The sequence below is a fragment of the Salvelinus sp. IW2-2015 genome, linkage group LG15 (assembly GCF_002910315.2).
Source record: "Salvelinus sp. IW2-2015 linkage group LG15, ASM291031v2, whole genome shotgun sequence".
Classification (NCBI taxonomy): Eukaryota; Metazoa; Chordata; class Actinopteri; order Salmoniformes; family Salmonidae; genus Salvelinus; species Salvelinus sp. IW2-2015.
The window spans coordinates 7,273,381-7,300,384 of NC_036855.1; the positions used below are offsets into that span (position 1 = coordinate 7,273,381).

At 43.2% G+C, this 27,004-nt stretch overlaps 1 protein-coding gene across 2 annotated transcripts; it reads right to left on the reverse strand.

Moving 5' to 3' along the window:
* Nucleotides 1-301: 301 nt before the first annotated feature.
* LOC111974963 (hyaluronan and proteoglycan link protein 1) lies at nt 302-24,117 on the reverse strand. Of its 2 annotated transcripts, none has more exons than XM_024003064.2 (4): nt 23,822-24,117; nt 7,255-7,605; nt 1,510-1,812; nt 302-1,294 (listed from the first exon to the last, which is right to left on the reverse strand). In XM_024003064.2, the coding sequence occupies exons 1-4, from the start codon at nt 23,907-23,909 to the stop codon at nt 1,005-1,007; spliced, it is 1,032 nt and encodes a 343-aa protein (XP_023858832.1). In that variant the 5' UTR covers nt 23,910-24,117; the 3' UTR covers nt 302-1,004. The 2 variants fall into 2 exon arrangements, with proteins under 2 accessions (XP_023858832.1, XP_023858831.1); XM_024003063.2 differs by having other exon boundaries at nt 7,234-7,605.
* Nucleotides 24,118-27,004: the final 2,887 nt, after the last annotated feature.

The window sequence follows — 27,004 nt, forward strand, 5'->3', positions numbered from 1 at the left end:
TTCTCCTATGGGGACAGCTAAAGAACCATTTTGGAACCATTCTTTCTATGGGTGTAGTTCACCGTTTCAGGACATACAGGAAAGTTAGCTTGCTGACTTGAATCTCCTTTGTGAAATGTTAGATGAAGATTCACTTGAGATGGGGATTCACACGCTTAGAAAAAAAGGTGCTATCTAGAACCTAAAACGGTTCTTCGGCTGTCCCATAGGAGAACACTTTGAAGATCCCTTTTTGCTTCCAGGTAGAACCCTATTGGTCTCTTATACACATCTAGATGTGTATAAGAGACAGGTATTTCTATGGGTGTAGTTCACCGTTTCAGGACATACAGGAAAGTTAGCTTGCTGACTTGAATCTCCTTTGTGAAATGTTAGATGAAGATTCACTTGAGATGGGGATTCAAATTTGATTTTGTTGTTGTTGTTGTTATTTGTTTGTCGTAGTTTGTGGTAGCATTACCGTGCAAGTGTTACTGATAACAGAACTGCCATAGTCAAACTGTGGTTATTATGTTAATGAAATTTAGCCCATAAACTGCTTGATATGCATGTTAGTTAGACCTGATGCATTTTGTCACAGACAATCTTTTTCATTTTTTGAAACTTCAAAAGCATTCCCTGGCCAAATAGAGCATAAACGCTCCAATCATTATTTCTTCACACACTCAATTTGTGGAGGACAAAACAAACGAGGATGATGTAACTCATCCAGGCCTGGTCTCTGTCACAATTTCAACCATGGTGATGTGTTATTACATGACGAGGAATAACTCTTGTTTCAGCTTACAAAATATATTTAGGTCATTGCAGTATGAAAATTTGTTTTGACAAAATTCATAGTTTGTAAGAATTTAAAAAAAGTTAGCACAGTTTTGGTAAGGTAATGAGCTCATGCTAGTTCATGCAAATTAATTCCCGACATGTATTGGTGTTATTGTTGTCATTTTATTTCTTTGGTGGTTAAGTTGGTATTGTGCACAGGGCTAAGTCCTGGCATTCCCTCTTCACTGCTGGCCCTTGAAGCAGTAGACACCAAAGAGCTTTTGCTTCTTGTCAGGGAATCCCACAAAGCGCACGGCCGCCTCTGTTGGGCTGCAGTTCATGCGGGGCCTGGAGATGGGGTAGCGGACGCTGCCGTCAGCCAGCCAGCCAGAGTCGCAGCGGTCATAACCGTTCAGCTTCCAGGCAACGTACATCTGGGCCACATTGGCGATCTCAGCCCCGTCATCCTGGCATGCCTGAACAGCCTCTGCGAACGTCAGCTTGTCGGGTTGCACCAGCCAGTAGAGATGACCTGAGGTCGGCCAAAAGTCAACAGAGGATTTGGGTTGGGGGTATTCTGCCTCACTTTACAAAAGGGTCTATTAGCTATGTTGATGAACTCTGCCCTACTGCAATGTATGTCCATCTATTTCTGCTACTTGAATAATTGTGTCTCAATGATACATAACACACTGAATTTTTAATGATCAACTGGAAAACAACCACACGAAGGAAACACCAACTCACCCTTGAGGCCAGAGGTGAAGCAGAAGACATCGTAGTGGCTCTTGGACTTTTCAGGCTGGCCGTAGTTCCTCAGGCCCGCCCTGGCGTTGGCACCTCCACAGGGCCCTCTAGGTTTGGTGATGGGGTACTGCACGGACCCGTCGTTCAGCCAGCCGGCGTTGCACCAGTCCATGCCACTCCTCCAGGCCTCGTAGAGCTGGTCGAAGGAGGCCACCACAGAGTCCTGGTCCAGRCAAGCCTGCTCGGCATCGTGGAAGTTGAGGTTGTATCGGCCCAGCCGTGGGGAGTAAGGGAACACCACACCTGGGAATGACAAAGGAGCTGGGGTTAAGTGAAAATGCTCTTGAAGCCGGTGTTTGGAGAATATATTGACAAGGGGGTTGTTTCGTTGAGGGCGCGGCAAACTGTGCCAATATATCCTCCAAACAACTGGCTTCGAGGACATTATCACGTTTATACAACAGGTTAACAACAAATTCAAATAATTATTGATAGAATTTCATGAAAAACTTTATTTTGATTAATTTATTTTTGTTCTTAATCTATGGACGTGACCCAGTCGTTCTAAATATTCCGTTGTCATAATGACTGTTAACGTTCTTATCCCTTGCTTGCCAGCTAGCCAACTTCGGCTAACACAGTCATGACAAACAGTGCAGCCAGAATAACAGCAATGTAGCTTCATTTGTGTTTGTCTAAGCTGTTGTCTAGCGATTTTTTGGGGGGATGTATCCATAACAATGAGCTAATGATGCACGATATCGCCTGGCATAGAACATTTGCTTTCTCGCCAGAGGAGCTAGCCAACTACACAGCAAACACAATCATTTCAAACTGAAACTGGAATGACAGCAAACTAGCTGCGTTGCGTGTCTTTATATTGTCATTTCTTTGTTTATATCCATAAAAATAATGCTGATTCATGATTTCGACTGGCTGAAAAAGCTGCCAGCCTGTCTGTCTCGTCCGAATTTCAGTATTGAAACAATGTTGCAAATTTTGGAGAGAGACAGACAGTAAGGTTTATACAAATCTCCGCTGTTGAAAACCACCAAATGTTAGTCTAAAAGAAATGGGAGATCATTTCTAAATGACTTTTACAGTGGAGATTAACTTCATAAATTGCCTGGCTGGGCTGATGAAACAGTAGATTGTGCAGTCAAATGGAACAGTAAATAGGCATTTTAACGTCACAGTTATAGCCGGGCGGTAACTTGACGAATAGACACTGGTTGGAACGTGGTTTTAACCAATCAACATCCAGGATTAGACCCCCCATTGTATAATGTAAGATTAATTGTTCTCGTTTAACAAGTTGGATTTTTTTTTTTTCCTTTTTATGACAGATACTATTTTGAATGTATCCTTTAATGTAATCACCACAGTGGATAGAAACCCGTTGCATAGTTACCCATGCTGTATACATTCGAAGTCGGAAGTTTACATAGACCTTAGCCAACTATATTTAAACTCAGTTTTTTACAATTCATGACATTTAATGCCAGTAAAAATTCCCTGTCTTAGGTCAGTTAGGATCATACCTTTATTTTAAGAATGTGACATGTCAGAATAATAGTAGAGAGAACGATTTATTTCAGCTTTTATTTCTTTCATCACATTCCCAGTGGGTCAGAAGTTTACATACACTCAATTAGTATTTGGTAGCATTGCCTTTAAATTGTTTAACTTGGGTAAAACGTTTCGGGTAGCGTTCCACAAGCTTCCCACGATAAGTTGGGTGAATTTTGGTCCATTCCTCCTGACAGAGCTGGTGTAACTGAGTCAGGTTTGTAGGCCTCCTTGCTCACACACGCTTTTACAGTTCTGCCCACACATTTTCTATGGGATTGAGGTCAGGGCTTTGTGATGGCCACTCCAATACCTTGACTTTGTTATCCTTAAGCCATTTTGCCACAATTTTGGAATTATGCTTGGGGTCATTGTCCATTTGGAAGACCCATTTGCGACCAAGCTTTAACTTCGAGACTGATGTCTGGAGATGTTGCTTCAATATATCCACTTAATTTTCCCTCCTCATGATGCCATCTATTTTGTAAAGTGCACCAGTCCCTCCTGCAGCAAAGCACCCCCAAAACATGATGCTGCCACCTCAGTGCTTCACGATTGGGATGGTGTTCTTCAGCTTGCAATCATCCCCCTTTTTCCTCCAAACATAACAATGGTCATTATGGCCAAACAGTTCTATTTTTGTTTCATCAGACCAGAGGAAATTTCKCCAAAAAGTACAATMTTTTTCCCCATGTGCAGTTGCAAACCGTAGTCTGGCTTTTTTATGGTGGTTTTGAAGCAGTGGCTTCTTCCTTCTTGAGCGGCCTTTCAGGTTATGTCGATATAGGACTTGTTTTACTGTGGATATACATACTTTTGTACCTGTTTCCTCCAGCATCATCACAAGGTCCTTTGMTGTTGTTTTGGGATTGATTCGCTATTTTCGCAACAAAGTACGTTCATCTTTAGGAGATAGAGCGCGTCTCTTTCTGAGCGGTATGATGGCTGCGTGGTCCCATGGTGTTTATACTTGCAATCTATTGTTTGTACAGATGAATTTGTACCTTCAGACATTTGGAAATTGCCCCCAAGGATGAACCAGACTTGTGGAGGTCTACAATTTTTTTCTGAGGTCTTGGCTGATTTCTTTTGATTTTCCCATGATGTCAAGCAAAGCTGCACTGAGTTTGAAATTAGGCTTTGAAATACATCTGCAGGTACACCTCCAATTGACTCAAATTATGTTGATTAGCCTATCAGAAGCTTCCTAAGCCATGACATAATTTTCTTGAATTTTCCAAGCTGTTTAAAGGCACAGTCAACTTAGTGTATGTAAACTTCTGACCCACTGGAAATGTGATACAGTGAATTATAAGTGAAATAATCTGTCTGTAAACAATTGCTGGAACAATTACTTGTGTCATGCACAAAGAATATGTCCTAACCGACTTGCCAAAACTATAGTTTGTTAACAATATATTTGTGGAGTGGTTGAAAAACGAGTTTTAATGACTCCAACCTAAGTGTATATAAGTGTATAAGTGTATATAAACTTCCGACTTCAACTGTACATACAGTAGATAGAAATATACCGTAAATGAAAACATACAGATACACATAAAACATAACATACTGAGGTGAGGAATATGATTCTAAAGCTGAATACAGACCATTATTCCTTTTAAACCAGTGGCACCGTGTTTGTAATTCCAGTTTCAGGAAGTGTATGGAACAGAGGATTTTGGATTTATGTTTTACACACTCGTCCTACTGTCGGTTTACAGACCCAGACATCCAGTGGGATGAAGAATGTGTGTGGTCCTGGGTCTAGACCGGACCAGTCATGAGGGAATGGGGGTTTCTGACATACGATCTGATAGTATATGTTAGTGAGTGTAAGCCATTACTCTTCTTGGTCTTGCGGCTCCTGGTGAGTGTTAAAAGAGCAGCCGTCTCCAGAGAGACAGAGAATCTTCAGACTTCGCTAACTGCCTAACTTCGTGGCTGTCTGCCCCTCAGCAGGGAAGGGAGATTCATCTCACGCAAGCTAGGTGTGATCTCTGCTCTTTTACCAAACAAGCTGTTCATGTTTTAATTAGGCTGCAACTGCCAAGCTACAGATGTATGACCTTAATTTGATCTCCCTGTGGCTTGAGATATTTCCTGCAATGCAGGAACTCTAAAACTTGGAGTGTATTTGAGGTTTAAAAAGGCCTCTGAAGTTTGTAATTTCTACTTTGAAATTTCAGACTTGATATATCCTTACGAAAAATGTGTCAACTCCGACAAAAATGTACATTAATTAAAATACACATAATAATTCACATTTCCTGTTGCTGCAGGATTATTTTCCTGCTGTAGCAAACCGGCTCACATTAAGATCTATGTATGTAAGTATGTATGTAAGTATGTTCGGCCAGAACAACCTGAATGCACTATAATACAAAGTACAAATGGAACTTTCTGGTGTCAATCATTGGGTGGTTCAGTTATGTAATTAACAGCTGTAAAACAGCACCTTGAGTGTGATGGTTTTGTAATGGAAGTAATTCCTTTGACTCAGACTTTGCTGGTCCACTCCTCTATTGTCCTGTTAAATATTTTATTTGTCCGGCCTCCACCCAAATGTAATCCCTTATAAATGTGAAAACCCTGAGGGGAAGGTGGTTATCATCAGGCTCTAGTGATTGTTGACATGTTCTTGGAGAGCACAGAATTTGACCTCAACATCACTTCTTCAGCCTAATGTACTTTGTGTCAGAGATGTAAGAGGAAGCGAGACATTCCACTCCCTCATTTTATCTGGTCCATGTACAGTCAGTTAACTAAGTAGACCAGACCCAGATGCTTTTGTATTGATGCCTAAGGGAGAGCCACCCCTTAATGTCTTTCAATCGTAAACGGCCTGAGTAAGACATCTGCATTTAACCCCCATCTTTGCTTTGTGTCACTGCTACTGTAGCTAACAGAGAGGGTGACATTTGACCACTGCCTGTTTATCCCAAGATAAATCAACCACTTCTCTCTTTACCCTTTGGGAATGGTTAAGAAATGATTAGGAGCCGATAAAGCAAGAACCATCCCTGTAAGACAGTAGATTATCCTGGCATTGCTAAATCAGCATCTGTAGTTACATCTGTTACAAAACCCTGCATCCCATGGTAGCCTAAGTACCCGAGTGCTGGACTGTCAGATGTGTACAGCCGCAAACAGAATAACATTTTGATTTGATTACCGGTACTTTGAAGAAAAATCACAACCAACATTAAGGCTTTTTATTGGACTATTTTGTTCCAATGTTAACAATGGCTAGTTGTACCAGCATGTTTTCATTATGGCTAGCGAACTAGCTTCTCTCTGTTAAAGATCCCTTTTCTTACCCAAGACCCAAATCTCCTCAGGCGTTCTTGGCCCAARTAGGAACAGGGACCATATAATAGTATTGAATGCATTTAGGCTGACTCAGTTTTACCGATAGATGATTTGCCATGTGGTTGTATTTGTGCCACATATTAAAAGGAAGAACAGGACTAATTTCATCATTATACAAATGGTATAAGTAAGGAGGATGTCTGGATAGATGTGGAGTGGTATTAGTTCAGATGGAAAATGTGTTTTAGTTTACTGCAGTGTTAGACTGCGTGAATGTATTCAGCACAAAATCTGAATAAATGAACAAAAGATGTCAGCTCTTTCGTCTTTTGTCTCTCTGCAAAGAAATCAATAATGTGGTGGTGAGGTGTTGAAAATAAGGGAACAGCCAATCCGTGAAAAAGATTTATTGGCTCTGGTCTTGAAACCATGTCTGGTTTCCACCAGACAGTAGTCCATGGGTAGGACTAGGGCGGCTTAAGAGCGTTGGGTCAGTAACCGAAAGGTCGCTGGTTCAAATCCCAGAGCCGACTAGGTAAAAAWATATATATATGCCGAAGTGCCATTGCGCAAGGCACTTAACCCTAATTGCTCCTGTAAGTCACTCTTGATAAGAGCGTCTGCTAAAATGCAAAATACTTTCCCCCCCTGCAGGTCAGGCTACTTGGTCTTGAAAAACKACTCTCTATTTACAGGGTAAAGTATAACCACAACATAAAGACAAAGAAGACAAGATAAAATGGTGGGGGGTGATGAGGAAATGTGGGATGATGCGATGGGATGATGCAATGAGATGACGCCCATCGCAGAGCTGGGGGCAGAAGTAAAGAGAGAAGGATTTACCATTGCTGTAGCCTACACTACCTTGCACCTCCAAGGTAACCTCATGGATGACATCATCAATGCCATCAATGACCTCACAAYGGAACTTTCCCACGTCATCTAGGGACACGTCGCTAAGAACCAGCGAGGCGTCGTCATCGTCGGCCTCCTGCAGGTGGACGCGACCCTGGAAGCTGTCGTAGCTCTTTTTGTGGAAGCCCATGGACACTAGCACATCCTCCTCCAGGGACTCGTCTGCAGACAGCTTGGTCCACTTGATTCTCATGCCCACACTGCCGAAGGACATCCCATGCTGGCGGTGGAGCCGGCATGGTAGAGTGACGTTGGAGCCACGGCTGGCAAACACCTGGTTCTGATCACCAAGTTCAGTCTCTGTGAAAGACAAGAGAAGATGTAGAGTGTGTTAAGATTCAAGATACAATGTTGTATTAATTACTGGTGTCAGTTCAGAAAGGACCGCTTCCAAAAAGCAGACTGACACGTCTGGTAATGTTTTGAGGGAGTAATGGGTTTATGCATACGTATTAATGATTGACTTTCGAGGACATTCAAGTGTACCAGAATAAAGATGGTCCACAAGAATTGTGGCTTTGCATGTGGTTTGTTGGCAAGAAAATAAGTATTAAAGGATCTCTGAAAAATGCACCTCTCAACATTGCCTATAAACCACTTTTTAAAACCCCTAATGACTGTGGCTTGGAGTTGRACAATGTTAATATAGCTATGAGAACTTCAGACTGTTTGTCACAAAACCTCTTTCCCATTGTGGCATGGCTCTGTCTCTTGCAATAATTTGCAGAGCAATTTGCCATGTTCCTGGCACTAGCGGTTGAGTAGGGGAATGGGGGGGCAGTTTAAATTGACTTTACTGTATAAGGTTATCTGTATAGTGTCTTGTGGTAGGGGTGTACCAGTGTGAAACTGACTGTCACCAAAGATTCCTTAGCAAAATCTGGGACTTACAGTAGGTAACATATTGCTTGTTACACAATTGGGTCACACTATATAATGTAGGCGTATTATTTTAATAATTTATGGTGTCTGTGTGTTATAAAACACATGCACAGAAACACACACACACACATATGCACGCACGCACGCACGCACACACACACACACACACACACACACACACACACACACACACACACACACACACAACACACACAGGCGAGCAAGTTCTGCACACAACACACACACACACACACACACACACACACACACACACACACACACTCCCCTTTCTGTTGGGTCCAGTAAGCTCTATCATTAAAGTGGGCCTCTAGTCCTGATTAGATTCCACTTTGGGGCACCAGCCAGTCTCCCGCCTCTGGAGCAAATCACCAGCAGCTGGCTTTCACCAAACTGTATACCACCATCCACTCTGGCTTTCACCAAACTGTTTACCACTGCCAGCTCTTGCTTTTACCAAAGTGTATACCACCAGCTGCTCTGGCTTTCACCAAACTGTATACCACTGCCAGCTCTGGCAGTTACCAAACTGTATACCACTGCCAGCTCTGGCTTTCACCAAACTGTATACAGTACCACCGCCAGCTCTGGCAGTTACCAAANTACCACCGCCAGCTCTGGCAGTTACCAAATTGTATACCACCGACAGCTCTGGTAGTTACCAAACCGTATACCACAGCCAGCTCTGGCAGTTATCAAACTGTATACCACAGCCAGCTCCGGTAGTTATCAAACTGTATACCACAGCCAGCTCCGGCAGTTATCAAACTGTATACCACCGCCAACTCCGGCAGTTATCAAACTGTATACCACAGCCAACTCTGGCAGTTACCAAACTGTATACCACAGCCAGCTCTGGCAGTTATCAAACTGTATACCACCGCCAGCTCTGACAGTTATCAAACTGTATACCACAACCAGCTCTGGCAGTTATCAAATGCTAGTTTATTACTCATTAACCCCGAGATTAAATGTTTGTCTTTCATCCGGGCCAGCTGACTTATGTAAAAAAATTGTTGGGCATCCCACCAGGGCAGGAAATAAAGTCTTCCATTGATCAGTTTACAAAAAAAAACTATTCCCTCCCTCCCTTCTTCCCGGCCTCCCCCCTAATAAGGCCACTCTTCATTTCAGAGAGTTAGGTGCTATTAGTCACGCCACCCTTCAGTTCAGAGAGTTAGGTGCTATTTAGTGCCATAGGCACTAGACGTATATCGGCAGTCAGACGACGTTCATTTACATTTACGTCATTTAGCAGACGCTCTTATCCAGAGCGACTTACAAATTGGAAAGTTCATACATATTCATCCTGGTCCCCCGTGGGGAATGAACCCACAACCCTGGCGTTGCAAGCGCCATGCTCTACCAACTGAGCCACACCGGGACCAGAGTTAGGTGCTATTAGTCATGCACCCTTCAGTTCAGAGAGTTAGGTGCTATTAGTCATGCCACCCTTCAGTTCAGAGAGTTAGGTGCTATTAGTCATGCACCTTCAGTTCAAGAGAGTTAGGTGCTATTAGTCATGCTACCCTTCAGTTCAGAGAAGTAGGTGCTATTAGTCACTCCATGTGAGTTCCCACAATCTCCCTGACCTCTGTTAAGTCTTCATGAGAGTGGTGCTTTGTGGGGATTCCACCTAGTGGTTGCCTACACACATCTCTCTAAACCCAAGCCGAGACATGATGGATGCACATGGCCCATGACCCCCTCACCACTGGTATAGCCCCAATCAATAAAGCCTTGGCAAGAGTCCCAGGAAATTCAGCACCTTGGGCCAGACAGAGCAGTCAATGGTCACCACACATCAGCCTCTTCTTAAATACACTACATAGCAAAAGGTACAGTTGAAGTCTGAAGTTTACATACACCTTAGCCAAATACATTTAAACTCAGGTTTTCACAGTTTCTGACATATAATCCTAGTAAAAATGCCCTGTCTTAGGTCAGTTAGGATCAACACTTTATTTTAAGAATGTGAAATGTCAGAATAATAGTAGAGAGAATTATTTATTTCAGCTTTTATTTCTTTCCTCACTCTCCCAGTGGGTTAGAAGTTGCCATACACTCAAATAGTATTTGGTAGCATTGCCTTTAAAAGTTTAATTTTGGTCAAATGTTTTGGGTAGCCTTCCACAAGCTTCCCACAATAAGTTGGGTGAATTTTGGCCCATTCCTCCTGACAGAGCTGGTGTAACCGAGTCAGGTTGCTAGGCCTCCTTGCTCGCACACGCTTTTTCAGTTCTGCCCACAAATTTTCTATGGGATTGAGGTCAGGGCTTTGTGATGGCCACTCCAATACCTTGACTTTGTTGTCCTTAAGCCATTTTGCCACAACCTTGTTAGTATGCTTGGGGTCAATGTTGCCATTTTGCCACAACTTTGGAAGTATGCTTGGGGTCATTGTCCATTTGGAAGACCCATTTGCGACCAAGCTTTTACTTCCTGACTGATGCCTTGAGATGTTGCTTCAATATATCCACATMATTTTCCTCTCTCATGATGTCATCTATTTTGTGAAGTGCATCAGTCCCTCCTGCAGCAAAGCACCTCCAAAACATGATGCTGCCACCCCCGTGCTTCACGGTTGGGATGGTGTTCTTCAGCTTGCAAGCATCCCCCTTTTTCCTCCGAACATAACGTTGGTCATTATGGCCAAACAGTTCTATTTTTGTTTCATCAGACCACAGGACATTTCTTCAAAAACTATGATCTTTGTCCCCATGTGCAGTTGCAAACCGTAGTCTGGCTTTTTTATGGTGGTTTTGGAGCAGTGACTTCTTCCTTGCTGAGCGGCCTTTCAGTTTATGTCGATATTGAACTAATTTTACTGTGGATATAGATACTTTTGTACCCGTTTCCTCCAGCATCTTTACAAGGTCCTTGCTGTTGTTCTGCGATTGATTTGCAGTTTTCGCACCAAGGTATGTTCATCTCTAGGAGACGCGTCTCCTTCCTGAGCGGTATGACAGCTGCGTGGTCCCATGGTGTTTATTCTTGCGTATTATTGTTTGTACAGATGAACATGCTACCTTCAGGCGTTTGGAAATTGCTCCCAAGGATGAACCAGACCTTGACTGATTTCTTTTGATTTTCCCATGATGTCAAGCAAAGAGGCACTGAGTTTGAAGGTAGGCCTTGAAATACATCCACAGGTACACCTCCAATTGACTCAAATTATGTCAATTAGCCTATCGGAAGCTTCTAAACTCATGACATCGTTTTCTGAAATTTTCCAAGCTGTTTAATGGCACAGTCAACTTAGTGTATGTAAACGTCTGACCCTCTGAAATTGTGATACAGTGAATTAAGTGAAATAATCTGTCTGTAAACAATTATTGGAAAATGACTTGTGTCATGCACTTTGACTTATTCCACATTTTGTTGTGTTACAGCCTGAATTCAAAATATATTAAATATATTTTTTCTTACCCATCTGAACACAATACCCTATAATGACAAAGTGAAAACATGTTTTTACACATTTTTGCAAAATACAGAAATATCTCATTTACATATGTATTCACACCCCTGAGTCAATACTTTGTCAAAGCACCTTTGGCGGCGATTATAGCTTTGAGTCACCTTGGGTATGTCTGTATCAGTTTTGCACATCTGGATTTGGGGATTTCCTCCCATTATTCCTCGCAGCTTTTCTCAAGCTCTGTTAAATTAGATGGGGAGATTTTCAATGGGATTCAAGTCGGCTTTGGCTGGGCCACTCAAGGACTTTCACATTCTTGTTCTGAAGCCATTCCAGCGTTGCTTTGGCTGTATGCTTGGGGTCATTGTCCTGTTGGAACATAAATCTTCGCCCCAGTCTCAGGTCGTTTGTACTCTGAATCAGGTTCTCATCAAGGATTTGCCTGTATTTGGCTCCATTAATTGTTCCCTCTATCCTTACCAGCCTCCCARTCCCTGCTGCTCAAAAGCATCCCCATAGCATGATGTTGCCACCACCATGCTTTACGGTACTGATGGTGTTAGACGGGTGATGAGATGTGCCTGGTTTACTCCAGACATAGAGCTTTTCATTCAGGCCAAAGTGTTGCATTTTTCTCAGGAGTGCCTTCCTTCTGGCCTCTCTCCCATAAAGCCCAKATTTGTGAAGTGCTGTAGAGACTGTTGTTCTTATGGCAGGTTCTCCCATCTCAGCCAAGGAACCCCCTCTTTTGCCCTCAGAACAGCCTCAATTTGTCGGGGCATGGACTCTACAAGGTATCAAAAGCGTTACACAGGGATGCAGGCCCATGTTGACTCCAATACTTCCCACAGTTATGTCAAGTTGTCTGGATGTCCTTTGGGTGGTGGACCATTTTTGATACACATGGGAAACTGTTGAGTGTGAAAAACCCAGCAGCATTGCAGTTCTTCACACAAGCCGGTGTGCCTGGCACCCACTGCCATACCTCGTTCAAAGGCACTTAAATATTGTTTCTTGCCCATTCACCCTCTGAATGGCACACATACACAACCCATGTCTCGACTGGCTCAAAGCTTTAAAATCCTTMTTTAACCTGCCTCCTCCCCTTTATCTACACTGATTGAAGTGGATTTAACAAGTGACATCAATAAGGGATCATAGCTTTCACCTGGATTCACCTGGTCAATCTATGTCAYGGTGTCCTTAATGTTTTGGTGTATATATATTTTTTAAACAGGACAAATCTGTTGGCACATGCCCCTGTGCCCCCTATGGGTATCACACCTCTGTTGACATTGCTTGTTCTGATATTGCTGCAGTGGAGGGCAGGACAGCTCATAATAATGTCTGGAATGGAGCAAATGGAATGGCATGTATTAGCTACCATTCCACTTAGTCCTCCCCAATTAAGGTGTCACCAACATTAACGTTCCACCAACCTCGTTCTGATAGGTCTTCATTTCTTGTTCTTTTTGGATTAACTTTTGGATTAGGTGTGTATTGTTATTTTATTGCTAGATATTGCTGCATTGTTGCAGCTAGAAACATAGGCGCTTCACTGCACCTGCTATAACATCTGCCAAACTGTGTACACGACCAATAAACTTTGATTTGATGCAAAGCAGACTTTTCACATCCCCTTCCCTTTGAGCAGAATATGTCTGGAGAAATAATCAGCAGCATTTGGTGAACACTAAGTCCCCTTTTGAGTTATAGATCAAATTGTCAGTACTAACTGGTGTCCCAGTGGCATCCTAGCCAGTATCCCTTCCTCCCTCTCCTTCTGTGTCTGACTATCTCCTGGTGCCTCTTTAATTTGCTCTGAATCTCTCTACATCTGTCTCTTCCTCTATTTTTCTTCCTCTTTTGTATCTCTCTTGGGTTCTGTTCCACATCTGTCTGGCGGAGGCTCACTCAGAGAGTCGTATAACCGYGGGCTTCTTGAGCCACACCAAAGCCATGACTTGAAAACGGTTCCACTGGCTCTTCAACGGGAAAATACTTTTCAACATGGATGCAAGAACCACTACCAGGCGCTCCAGGTTAAATGCCTCCCGGTTCAGTCATCTTTCCCTCCACCCCAGCTTCCTCCACCCCTGTTTCTCACCGCAAACTCTAAATCCCAGAACCCAATTCTTCTATGCACACAGAGCACATAGTCGATGCGTGGCTGGATTTACTAGCATGGCCTATACATTATCAGTTGCAACTATCCTGTAGACTGATTTAAAGAACAGAAGTGGGGCTGCCTTACACATTTTATCTTCCTCTATAGCCCTAAATCCAACTGCTCTTTCCTCCACCCATCCCCTCATTACCCACCAAACGCACGCCAAAGAGTATATCCCACTTCTGCTACAGAATGACACAATGGCTCCTCATCAAAAGCACCAGGCGTGCATGACCCCAGCGTCCCTGTGGAACACCTTCGACACCTGGTAGAGTCCATGCCCCGTCGAATTGAGGCTGTTCTGAAGGAAAAAGGGGGTGCAACTCAATATCAGGAAGGTGTTCCTAATATTTTGTACACTCAGTGTATATCAAGCCTTAGCTTATTTACACAGGGCTATTTGTTTGGCAGGTAGCCTAGCAGTTAAGAGCATTGGGCAAGTAACGGAAAGGTTGCTTGTTCAAATCTGTCAATGTGCCTTTGAGCAAAGCACGTAACCCTTATTGCTTCTTKACGTCGCTTTTCATAAGAGCATCTGCTCAATGACTAAAATGTCAATGTAACGTATACAAACTGTTCATTAAACCATTACCAACCATTTCCCCCCCACTTATTCACTAATCGAATTAGCATAATAAAACAATCCCCATTAAAATCTGTCTGTGGAAGGTGGCAGAGGTACAGCACTGTTTGTCAGACCAGGACACATCCCGGAAATTGGTCTTCTCCAAAAAACATCTGAATTGTACAAACTAATATGGCACCTCGATGGAAAGATGAGACTCTCATGAATATGATGGTGTTCTCTGTTTTTCTCTATGACACCCATCTTTCTTTCCATGTATGAATCTGTTATTCAAATGAAATTGTATTCATCACTTGCGCCGAATAATAGTGAAATTCTTGCTTACAAACCTTTTCATGCTGAGTAAGAGGAATAAAATAAAATACACAAGAATGGAGCTATGTACAAAAAACAAATCAATGTGAACAGGTATGAGGTACTTGCGGTAGATACAGTTGAAGTCGGAAGTTTACATACACTTAGGTTGGAGTCATTAAAACTAGTTTAACAACCACTCAACAAATCGCTTGTTAACAAACTATAGTTTTGGAAAATCGGTTAGGACATCTACTTTGTGCATGACACAAGTCATTTTTCTAACAATTGTTTACAGACAGATTATTTCACTTATAATTCACTGTATCACAATTCCAGTGGGTCAGACGTTTACATACACTAAGTTGACTGTGCCTGCAAACAGCTTGGAAAGTTCCAGAAATTATGTCATGGCGTTAGAAGGTTCTGATAGGCTAATTGACATAATTTGAGTCAATTGGAGGTGCACCTGTGGATGTATTTCAAGGCCTACCTTCAAACTCAGTGCCTCTTTGCTTGACATCATGGGAAAAGCAAAAGAAATCATTCAAGGTCTGGCTCATCCTTGGGAGCAATTTCCAAATGCCTGAAGGTACCAAGTTCATCTGTACAAACAATAATACGCAAGAATAAACACCATGGGACCAGTCAGCCGTCATACCGCTCAGGAAGGAGACACGTTCTGTCTCGTAAGGTGAACATACTTTGGTGCAAAAAGTGCAAATAAATCCCAGTACAACAGCAAAGGACCTTGTGAAGATGCTGGAAGAAACAGGTACAGAATTATCTATATCCACAGTAAAACGAGTCCTATATCAACATAACCTGAAAGGCCGCTCAGCAAGGAAGAAGCCACTGCTCCAAAACCGCCATAAAAAAGCCAGACTATGGTTTGCAACTGCACATGGGGATAAAGATCATAGTTTTTGAGAAATGTAACCTGAAAGGCCGCTCAGGCCACTGCTCGAAAACCGCCATAGAAAAAGCCAGACTACGGTTTGCAACTGCACATCGGTACAAAGACCGTACTTTTTGGAGAAATGTCCTCTGGTCTGATGAAACAAAAATAGAACTGTTTGGCCATAATGACCATCGTTATTTTTGGAGGAAAAAGGGGGAGGCTTGCAAGCCGAAGAACACCATCCCGGTGGCAGCATAATGTTTTGGGGGTGGTTTGCTGCAGGAGGGACTGATGCACTTCACAAAATAGATGGCATCATGAGGCAGAAAAATTAGGTGGATATTTTGAAGCAACATCTCAAAACATCAGTCAGGAAGTTAAAGCTTAGTCGCAAATGGGTCTTCTAAATGGACAATGACCCCAAGCATACTTCCAAAGTTGTGGCGAAATGGCTTAAGGACAACAAAGTCAAGGTATTGGAGTGGCCATCACAAAGCCCTGACCTCAATCCCATAGAAATGTGTGGACAGAACTGAAAAAGCGTGTGCGAGCAAGGAGGCCTAGAAACATGGACCAAAATTCACCCAACTTATTGTGGAAGGCTACCCAAAACATTTGACCAAAATTAAACTATTTAAAGGCAATGCTACCAAATACTATTTGAGTGTATGGCAACTTCTAACTCACTGGGAGAGTGAGGAAAGAAATAAAAGCTGAAATAAATAATTCGCTCTACTATTATTCTGAAATTTCACATTCTTAAAATAAAGTGGTTATCCTAACTGACCTAAGACAGGGAATTTTTACTTGGAGTAAATATCAGAAATTGTGAAAAACTGAGTTTAAATGTATTTGGCTAAGGTGTATGTTAAACTCAGACTTCAACTGTACGCACATGAAGGCAGGGTAAAGTGACTAGGCATCAGGATAGATAATTATAAGAGTAAAATAAAGAACTGAGTAGCAGCAGCAAATGATGAGTGTAAAAATGCGTGAGTGTGTATGTACAGTGCTTTCGGAAAGTGTTCAGACCACTTGACTTTCCACATTTTGTTACGTTACAGCCTTTTTCTAAAATGTATAAAATCTATATTTTTCCCCTCATCAATCTACACACAATACCCYATAATGACAAAGCAAAAAGAGGTTTTAGAAATGTTTGATCTTTTGTGATCCCAAAAATGTGATTCTTCAGTTTTTAAAAAACTAAAATATCACATTTACATAAGTATTCAGACCCTTTACTCAGTACTTTGTTAAAGCACTTTTGGCAGCGATTACTGCCTTGGATTTGACGCTACAAGCTTGGAACACCTGTATTTGGGGAGTTTCTCCCATTCTTCTCTGCAGATCCTCTCAAGTTCTGTCAGGTTGGATGGGGAGTGTTGCTGCACAGCTATTTTCAGGTCTCTCCAGAGATGTTCGATTGAGTTCAAGTCCAGGCTCTAGCTGGGCCACTCAAGGACATTCAGAGACTTGTGCTGAATCCACTCCTGCGTTGTCTTGGTTGTGTGCTTAGGGCTGTTGACCTGTTGTAAGGTGAACCTTCTCCCCAGTCTGAGTTCCTGAGCACTCTGGTGCAGGTTTTCATCAAGGATCTCTCTGTACTTTGCTCTGTTCATCTTTCCCTCGGTCCTGACTAGTCTCCCAGTCCCTGCCACTGAAAAACATCCCCACAGCATGATGTTGCTACCACCATGCTTCACCGTAGTGATGGTGCAAGGTTTCCTCCAGACGTGATGCTTAGCATTCAGTCCAAAGAGTAAAATCTTGGTTTCATCAGACCAGAGCATCTTGTTTGTCATGGTTTGAGAGTCTTTAGGTGCCTTTTGGCATACTCCAAGCAGGCTGTCATGTGCCTTTTACTGAGGAGTGGCTTCCGTCTGGCCACTCTACCATGAAGGCCTGATTGGTGGAGTGCTGCAGAGATGGTTGTCCTTCTGGAAGGTTATCCCATCTCCACAGAGGAACTCTAGAACTCTGTCAGAGCGACCATTGGGTTCTTGGTCAGGGAGGCCCTTTGGCCAGCCGGCCAGCTTTAGGAAGAGTCTTGGTGGTTCTAAACTTCTTCCATTGAAGAATGATGGAGGCCACTGTGTTCTTGGGGACCTTCAATGCTGTATAMATTTTTGGGTACCCTTCCCCAGATCTGTGCCTCGACAGAATCCTGTCTCGGAGCTCTAAGGACAATTCCTTTGACCTCATGGCTTGGTTTTTGCTCTGACATGCACTGTCAACTGTGGGACCTTATATAGACAGGTGTTTGTCTTTTCAAATCATGTCCAATCAAGTTGTAGAAACATCTCAAGGATGATCAATGGAAACAGGATGCACCTGAAATCAATTTMGAGTCTCATAGCAAAGGGTCTGAACACTTATGTAAATAAGGTATTTATTTTTWAATTTTTTATAAATTTACAACAACAAAAAGCTGTTTTCACTTTGTCATTATGGGGTATTGTGTGTAGATTGATGAGATTTTTTATTTATTTAATCAATTTTAGAATAAAGCTGTAACGTAACAAAATGTGGAAAATGTAAAGGGGTCTGAATACTTTCCGAATGCACTGTATATGTGTTTGTTCTGTGTCGGTATGTGTGTGTGTTCTATGTGTGTGTGTCCGTATGTAGTGTTTGAATGTGTGAGGGTTTTGTTTGGGAATGACAGTATAGTGTGTGAGAACGTATGTATTTGGTGTGTATATAAATTCTAATGAGGGCGGGTAGGATCAGTGCAAGATAGAATCAGTGCAGATAGTTCTGGTGACATTAAATGACCATTTAGCAGTCTGGCTATTTAACAGTCTTATGGCTTGTGTGTAGAAGCTGTCAAATCAAATCTTGGAGCCTGTTTGTTCGAGAGCCGATGCTCCAGTACCGTTTGMCGGACGGTAGCAGAGTGAACAGTTTATGGCTTGAGTTTATGAACAGTTTATGGCTCTGACACCGCCTGATATAGAGTTCATGGATGGCAGGGAGCCCTCAGTGATATACTGGTCTGTCCACACCACCCTTTGTAGCTCTTCGTGGTCAAGGGCGGTGCAATTGCAAAAGCAAGCAGTGATGCAGTCAGTCAAGATTCTCTCGATGGTGCAGCTGTCAAACCTTTTGAGGATCTGAGGGCCCATGCCAAATCTTTTCAGCATCCTGAGGAGAAGAGGCGCTGCATTGCCCTCTTCACAACTGTGCGGGTGTGTGTGGACCACGTTAAGTCCTTTGTGATGAGGAAAGCCAAGGAACTTGAAGCTCTCAACCTGTTCCACAACAACCCCATCGAAGAGCTCTCCCCTCTCCCCAAAATATTTTTCTCCCCAATTGGTAGTTACAGTCTTGTCCCATCGCTGTAACTCCCATATGGACTCGGAATAGGCGAAGGTCGAGAGTCATGCGTCCTTCGAAACACGACCCTGCCAAGCCTCACTGCTCGCTTAACCTGGAAGCCAGTCGCACCAATGTGTCGGAGGAAACACTGTACATCTGGTGACCGTGTCAGCGTGCCACAGGAGTTGCTAGAGCTCAATGGGACAAGGACATCCCGGCCAGCCAAACCTTCCCATGACCTGGACGACGCTGGGCCAATTGTACATCGCCTTATGGGTCTCCCGGTCGCGGTCAGCTGCGACACAGACCGGGATCAAACCAGGATCTGTAGTGACGCCTCAAGCACGGCAGTGTCTTAGACCTCTGCGCCACTCGGGAGGCTTCTTTCTCATATAGTCCACGATCCGCTCTTTGGTCTTACTGACGTTGAGGGAGACGTTGTTGTCCTGGCACCACACTGCTAAATCTCTGACCTCCTCCCTGTAGGCTGACTCATCGCTGTCGATGATCAGGACTGTCAACATTGTGTTAACACCACTTGATGATGGTGTTGGAGTCGTGCGTGACCACACAGTTGTTGGTGAACAAGGAGTACAGTAGGGGACTAAGCACACACCCCTGAGGGGCTCCCGTGTGAGGGTTGTTGCAGTAGGATGGTATCAGGTGAGCCAAAGCTAGAGATTTCCTTCACACTGGAAGTAGCACACCAGTTGTTATTTTTTTWAAAATTTTAAACACTTCGCCTCCTTTCGATTTTCCTAAAGCCACCGACCGATCCTGCCACTGGATGGAGAATCCACCGAGTACTACGTGCATAGCTTCATCATCCAGCCACGTTTCAGCAGTAAGACATATAATATAGCAGCTTTCAAGTTTCTATGACAGAATACTCTTGTTGAAGTTGAAATCAAGGATTAGTAACTGGCGATCTGATGTCCAGAAGTGCTTCGCGGTCATATGTGATAATAATATGAACTTACTGTACAAAAAAGGTTAAGATAAACATAATGAATTTCACTATATTGGAACTCGTAAGATGTCGTCCTTCTCCGTCTGCACCATCTTCAGTGTGTTTCTACGGGGCTAACAGCAATAAGGCCAAATTCAATGCTTCATCAAATAGCTTTTTGTCATTTATTTTTCATACCTATAGGGGTCCAAAAATGTTAAATTAAATAGTTCAATGATCCTGAGTATGACCATCCACATGTTAGCTTAGTAGAAACCCCGCCCCGGGCCCTTAGAACTAAGGCTTTTGAAGGTGGGGGTTGAATGAAAAAGAGGAGAGAATAAGTAAATGACCACATGTGCATGACAAAAGTACAAAAGTACCGTAGTAGCCATGACCTACTGCCATTTTACGATCATATACAATTCTCTCTCCATAAAATGTTATCGTACTGAGTGATTGAAAACAGCTGTATCTGAGAGAGTAATAAATTGACAGTAACATCATAATGGTCCAACGTTGCCATGTGACATACATGTTCAGAGTCTACAGGCACTTCATAATGTTATCCTAACCTAGTGTTCATTAACTTAGTTTTACTGTGGTCTTTGAGACGTTGAAGAGCAACCGAGCAAGTTGATTAGTCACTAATTAGCCTATAATCTTGAATCAGTATGTATACAGAGAGTATGTTACACAGCTGTAACTACATGTGTGTCATCCAGTGTAAAACCACACCCACTCCGACCAGCTAGACATGCTATCCTTTACAACATCCTGCAGCTCTGCTCCTGAGTCAACAGGGAGATCTAGTTAACAGGCAGCTGTGACCAAGGTATACGCCTACACACACACAACCCCGTACGAGCCCAAAAAACGTGCACTCACTCTCATACACGGACACAGGTGTGTACGAACACATGCACACACATATACACACCTCAACTCTCTTAAACACACACATACTCTGGGAATGGTACTATGATGTCACCATGACTTCTTGGCTGTTGCCATCGCCTTATAAATCAGACCTGTCTTAAAGTAATTGTTCAGTGAAAAGCTCCCTTTTAAAAGTTAATATTCTCTTAACTCATACCCAAATAATGTTGTTGACTCATCATATCCTGGTATTTGTGGCCAAAGCATAAATAAAACATTTATTAAAAAACAGCTCAAACTTGTATCTCAAACAGACCGTTTAAAAAAATGCTTGATATTTCCTCATAGAGAATGATGTCTCCTGCCTCATTGGCTGAGATGGCCAATCAGCGGTCTACTCGCAATAATATTTTTAATGACCAGTATACGTCCACACCATTCTGTTGTTGGGGTTGGCCCGTATCATTACAACACAGAAAATCTGCTTTTTAACATAGTTAATTATACTTTTGGAAAGGAAATATTTTCACTCATATTTTAATTAATTATAGATCATATTTCATAGAAATGTGGAAAAACTGGACAGTTACTTTAAACTTTCACATCAAACTTCACTTGCTGTACCAGCATCACAGCCCCCTCCTGACACAGCACCAACCCCCTCCCAAACAAGCCCGAGCCCAAGCCCCTTCCCAGGCACCAACTATGTCAAAGCCACAGCCTCACCCCCAACCCTGCCTGAGTCCAAGCCCAAGCCCAAACCCCAGCTCCAGCCCAACCCTGTATAAGTCCCATCCCAGGCCCAGTTCCAACCAAACCCTACTTAAGTCCAATCCCCAGTCCTGTCCAATGCCCAGCCCTGTCCAAGCCCCAGCCCTATCCAAACCCCAGCCATGTCCAATCCCCAGCTCTGTCCAAGCCCCAGCTCTGTCCAAACCCCAGCCAGGTCCAATCCCCAGTCCTGTCCAAGCCCCAGCCATGTCCAAGCCCCAGCCCTGTCCAATCCCCAGTCCTGTCCAAGCACCAGCCCAAAATAATCCCCAGAGTTAACAGACCATTACCTCAGTGGGAAAGGGAGAGTAATTTGGCTATAGTTCAGCTCTATACGTTTTACTGTGGCTGTTAATCTTAACCCTGTTCTTGTCAAAATGCATGTACCACTAAGGATTCCCACAGGCTCAGAGGCCTGGGTGAGTCAGTGGAGCAGGCAACGCCCCTGGCATAAGTGTACATTAAGGCTTCTTTTCCATAGGGTTAGAATAAAGATCTACTGTATAGATTTGGGCTGGGTGCCGGCCAGAGCCAAGGTTATGACATCATGGGGCTACACACACATACACACACACACACACACACATTTCTGACATCATCAGCCCACATGAGTAGAACAAACTTTTGCACAGACAGGACAGAATCTCATCTACAGTCTCTGAGAAAGTGCATTTTCCTACTTGGCCGTGTTTCTCTGTCTGCCGTGCTACTGCTCAAATCCCCTGAGTCAGCCTGACAGACTGAAGAAATTACATCTCTTACTACTCTTAACCTTGTACATTGAGACTCTGGTTTGAGCTAGACCAATGTGTTTCTTAGTGGTATTTGACTATTGCATTTGGCAGTAAGATAACCCACAGTATTTGATTTAGGCTACAGGTGCTATTTCAAATAATACTTAAGGATGTAGCTGGAGCAGGTGCAGTCTGAAAAAGTACTTTTCCAATTTCCCCCTTCTCACTCCCTTCTAATAGGAATGCAGTGGGGGAAAACATAATAGACATAATAAGCACGTAGCTACAGTTTATCAGAACACAATTTTGACAAATTCTGACCTATAAGTCCATTTTTAAAATGCATTTTGACGAACTTTGTAAACGGCTAAAAATCAAGCTAGGCTTCCTATATAGAAACAGAACATGTTTGTCCTCTACAAATAGAAGAAAAATTGTATTTACATGCATGCTACGGCATCAACACTGAAATSGCTGGATGCTACTTATCATTGCGCACTTAGGTTTATTACGTGTGCTAGCTACAGAACTCACCACTGTGTTTTTTATCAAAATGTGAGTTGGACTTCGCTGTCCGTGAGACGAGAACAACATGCTCTCGTGTTTGTCTATAAAGCACTTCTGAATAAGCTACCTTCTTATTTATCATCACTTATCAACACTATAATTATAATTCATAAAACCAGGTCTCAAGCATGGATTACACTTGAGGCCCATGCGATCTCCACAGAGTTGGGTATGGCTGCCTTTTCCTGTTACGCTCTTTGCCTATGGAATAGCCTGCAGACTAAGCTTAAACTTGAGACTCTTTGTCCCCCTTGCTCATTTTAAATATTTATTGGAGCATTTTTATTTTTGTATTGCTTGTAACTGTTTCGGGTAATGCAAGTTCTTGTGCTGTTAGTAGAATAACCTATGTGTAAATGAAATCTGTTGCTGTATTTCTTTTGTGTTATCTGTGATCGTTTTGTTAAGTTTTTTATTCATTGTACCTAAACTGTATGTGTAAACATGTATACGCAGGGCCCAGCTGTAAAAGAGACCTTGGTCTCAGTCTGTGTTCCTTGTTGAATAAAGGTATAATAATAGTAATAATAATTTGAGCTACAATGGAACAGTGACTCATTTTCAGAGTAAAAAGAAGGATTTGGCCACATTTAAATTCTGAAAATAATAGTTTTGTCCAAATATACAGTGTAAAACCAGTAGATTGTGACGTGTGGACAGTGACCCTTGTGAGTGACAGCTGATTTATGTTCAGCCAGTGGCCAGCCGTAAGCAGTTGATAAGTCAGTGGTGAGTCAGACTGTGTATGCAGCCCAGAGAGGCTTCTATTACCAACCACTACAATTACCCTGCTGTTATAAGTCTATGGTACCACTTTACTGAGGCCCCATAGTACACACACATGTACAGACACTACATACACACCCCTGTACCCACGCACGCAACACCCAACACACACACACACACACACACACACACACACACACACACACACACACACACACACACACACACACCCACCACACACACACACACACACACACACACACACACACACACACACACACACACACACAATCTTACCTGCTGTGTAGGCTGGTGGAGAAGCAGGGCTCTCGCTGTACACACTGCTGGTCAAGGAAAGAAAAACGGTGCAAAGCAGGGTGATCATTTTCTCTTTTTTTTTTTCACACCAAGGGGCCTCTTCACTGGAAATGCAAAAATAAAAATCACACTAATTAGCAAGGTTACAAAGGAATCAGAATCAAGAGCTCTTTGTTTGTTTTCTTTATTTTCTTTCTTTTATGAGGTGTGCCAGTAACCCTGGAACAGCGGCCACCGGTAGTGCTACTGGACAGTTTGGACTCCACAGATATGAGGTCTCTTTTATTGTAGCCCAGCATGGCTGAGACCACTCCCCCTCCCCATCGCTCTGGCTCTACATAGCTCTGTATAGGCTTCACTCAGCCACGTCATTTATGAACAGCTCTCCTCAACCTCCCCACAACGTTATGTTCCTTCACGTTGGCCTCCCAGAGGGGCAGAAAAGGTACACTATATTGGCCTCAAAGTGTCCCCTTTGTTGATATGACACCTGCAGGACTTAGTTCACTGAACAAAGAAACACCTCCAGGACTTTGGGGGGGTGAGGGGGGGGGTGAGGGGCGTGAGGAGTGGTTGGTGAGGGGTGGTCTTTTCTAATAGTTTTCTCAGCTTTCCGGATGGTCCTTGAGTGACAGCACCATTGGGAGTGGAGGAACACACCGTAGACGGTGCCCTGGGCCTCTCGATCATAAGAGTTGCTACAGCTGGGGAAATAGACACTTTTTTCTCTCTCTATTTTTCCTTTACACCCCCTGAAATGTGACAACACCCCTGTCACAGAAGACCCTATGGGCCCCTGTTGTACAGACTAAAGCCCTAGCTAATGACATCCTCCCCACCTAGACCGCCATCCACCAGATATCTTACATAAGATCTGAACGCCAAACATAAGCTAATCCAAAGCAAATTACAGTAGTGAGTTCATACGTTTTCTTATTATTTCATACTGGTCCCACGTGGGAATCGAACCCACAACCTGAGCCACACAGGACCTAAGTTAGTGGTAGTGGTGGGATTCAGTTGAGATTGACCTAAAATGCAAGGGAATTCAATGTACGGTTCATGAGTTGCAATACCGCATAGATTACTGCCTGACAGGCTGACTACAATGCTTGCATCGCGTGCGCGAGCGTTGCAAAATAAATGTAGATATCTAGATTATTAAAGTATTGCGGCCAACAAGCGTCTGCGTTGCCAAGGGCTAAAATAGAAGACTAGAAGGAGAGATGACTAGAAACGATTCGGTTGACAGTTTTATGTGTGGTTTAATTGTTTTATGTGTGGATTAATTGTTGGAGTAGAGGACCTTGTGCATTTTAGGTAAAATAACAACAATGTTTATATCCCAGGACAAATTAGCTAGCAACAGCAAGCTAGCTAAATAGAACAGGGTATGTACAGGCTAGAAAGTAGATATAACGTATGACTCTGGGGGATTTTACCACAACATAGTGTTCTCCTCTAATGAAGGCTAGCTAGCTAGCACAGTCTTGATTGAGATACTTTTCACCCACAGTTTTTTTTTTTTTTTTTTTTTTTTTCACCTTTATTTAACCAGGTAGGCTAGTTGAGAACAAGTTCTCATTTGCAACTGCGACCTGGCCAAGATAAAGCATAGCAGTGTGAACAGACAACACAGAGTTACACATGGAGTAAATAAACAAGTCAATAACATGGTAGAAAAAGAGAGAATCTATATACAATGTGTGCAAAGCATGAGGTAGGCAATACATCGAATAATTACAATTTAGCAGATTAACACTGGAGTGATAAATCATCAGATGATCATGTGCAAGAAGAGATACTGGTGTGCAAAAGAGCAGAAAAGTAAATAAATAAAAGCAGTATGGGGGTGAGGTAGGTAAATTGGGTGGGTAGTTTACAGATGGACTATGTACAGCTGCAGCGATCGGTTAGCTGCTCGGATAGCAGATTTTTAAAGTTGTTGAGGGAGATAAAAGTCTCCAACTTCAGAGATTTTTGCAATTCGTTCCAGTCGCAGGCAGCAGAGAACTGGAAGGAAAGCGTCCAAATGAGGTTTTGGCTTTAGGGATGATCAGTGAGATACACCTGCTGGAGCGCGTGTTGCGGGTGGGTGTAGCCATCGTGACCAGTGAACTGAGATAAGGCGGCACTTTACCTAGCATAGCCTTGTAGATGACCTGGAGCCAGTGGGTCTGACGACGAACATGTAGCGAGGGCCAGCCGACTAGGGCATACAGGTCGCAGTGGTGGGTCGTATAAGGTGCTTTAGTAACAAAACGAATGGCACTGTGATAAACTGCATCCAGTTGGCTGAGTAGAGTATTGGAAGCTATTTGTAGATGACATCGCCGAAGTCGAGGATCGGTAGGATAGTCAGTTTTACTAGGGTAAGTTTGGCGGCGTGAGTGAAGGAGGCTTTGTTGCGGAATAGAAAGCCGATTCTTGCTTTGATTTTGGATTGGAGATGTTTGATATGAGTCTGGAAGGAGAGTTTGCAGTCTAGCCAGACACCTAGGTCTTATAGATGTCCACATATTCTAGGTCGGAACCGTCCAGGGTGGTGATGCTAGTCGGGCGTGCGGGTGCAGGCAGCGAACGGTTGAAAAGCATGCATTTGGTTTTACTAGCGTTTAAGAGCAGTTGGAGGCCACGGAAGGAGTGTTGTATGGATTGAAGCTCGTTTGGAGGTTAGATAGCACAGTGTCCAAGGAAGGGCCGGAAGTATATAGAATGGTGTCGTCTGCGTAGAGGTGGATCAGGGAATCGCCCGCAGCAAGAGCAACATCATTGATGTATACAGAGAAAAGAGTCGGCCCGAGAATTGAACCCTGTGGTACCCCCATGAGACTGCCAGAGGACCGGACAACATGCCCTCCGATTTGACACACTGAACTCTGTCTGCAAAGTAGTTGGTGAACCAGGCAAGGCAGTCATTAGAAAAACCGAGGCTACTGAGTCTGCCGATAAGAATATGGTGATTGACAGAGTCGAAAGCCTTGGCCAGGTCGATGAAGACGGCTGCACAGTAATGTCTTTTATCGATGGCGGTTATGATATCGTTTAGTACCTTGAGCGTGGCTGAGTGCACCATGACCGGCTCGGAAACCGGATTGCACAGCGGAGAAGGTACGGTGGGATTCGAGATGGTCAGTGATCTGTTTGTTGACTTGGCTTTCG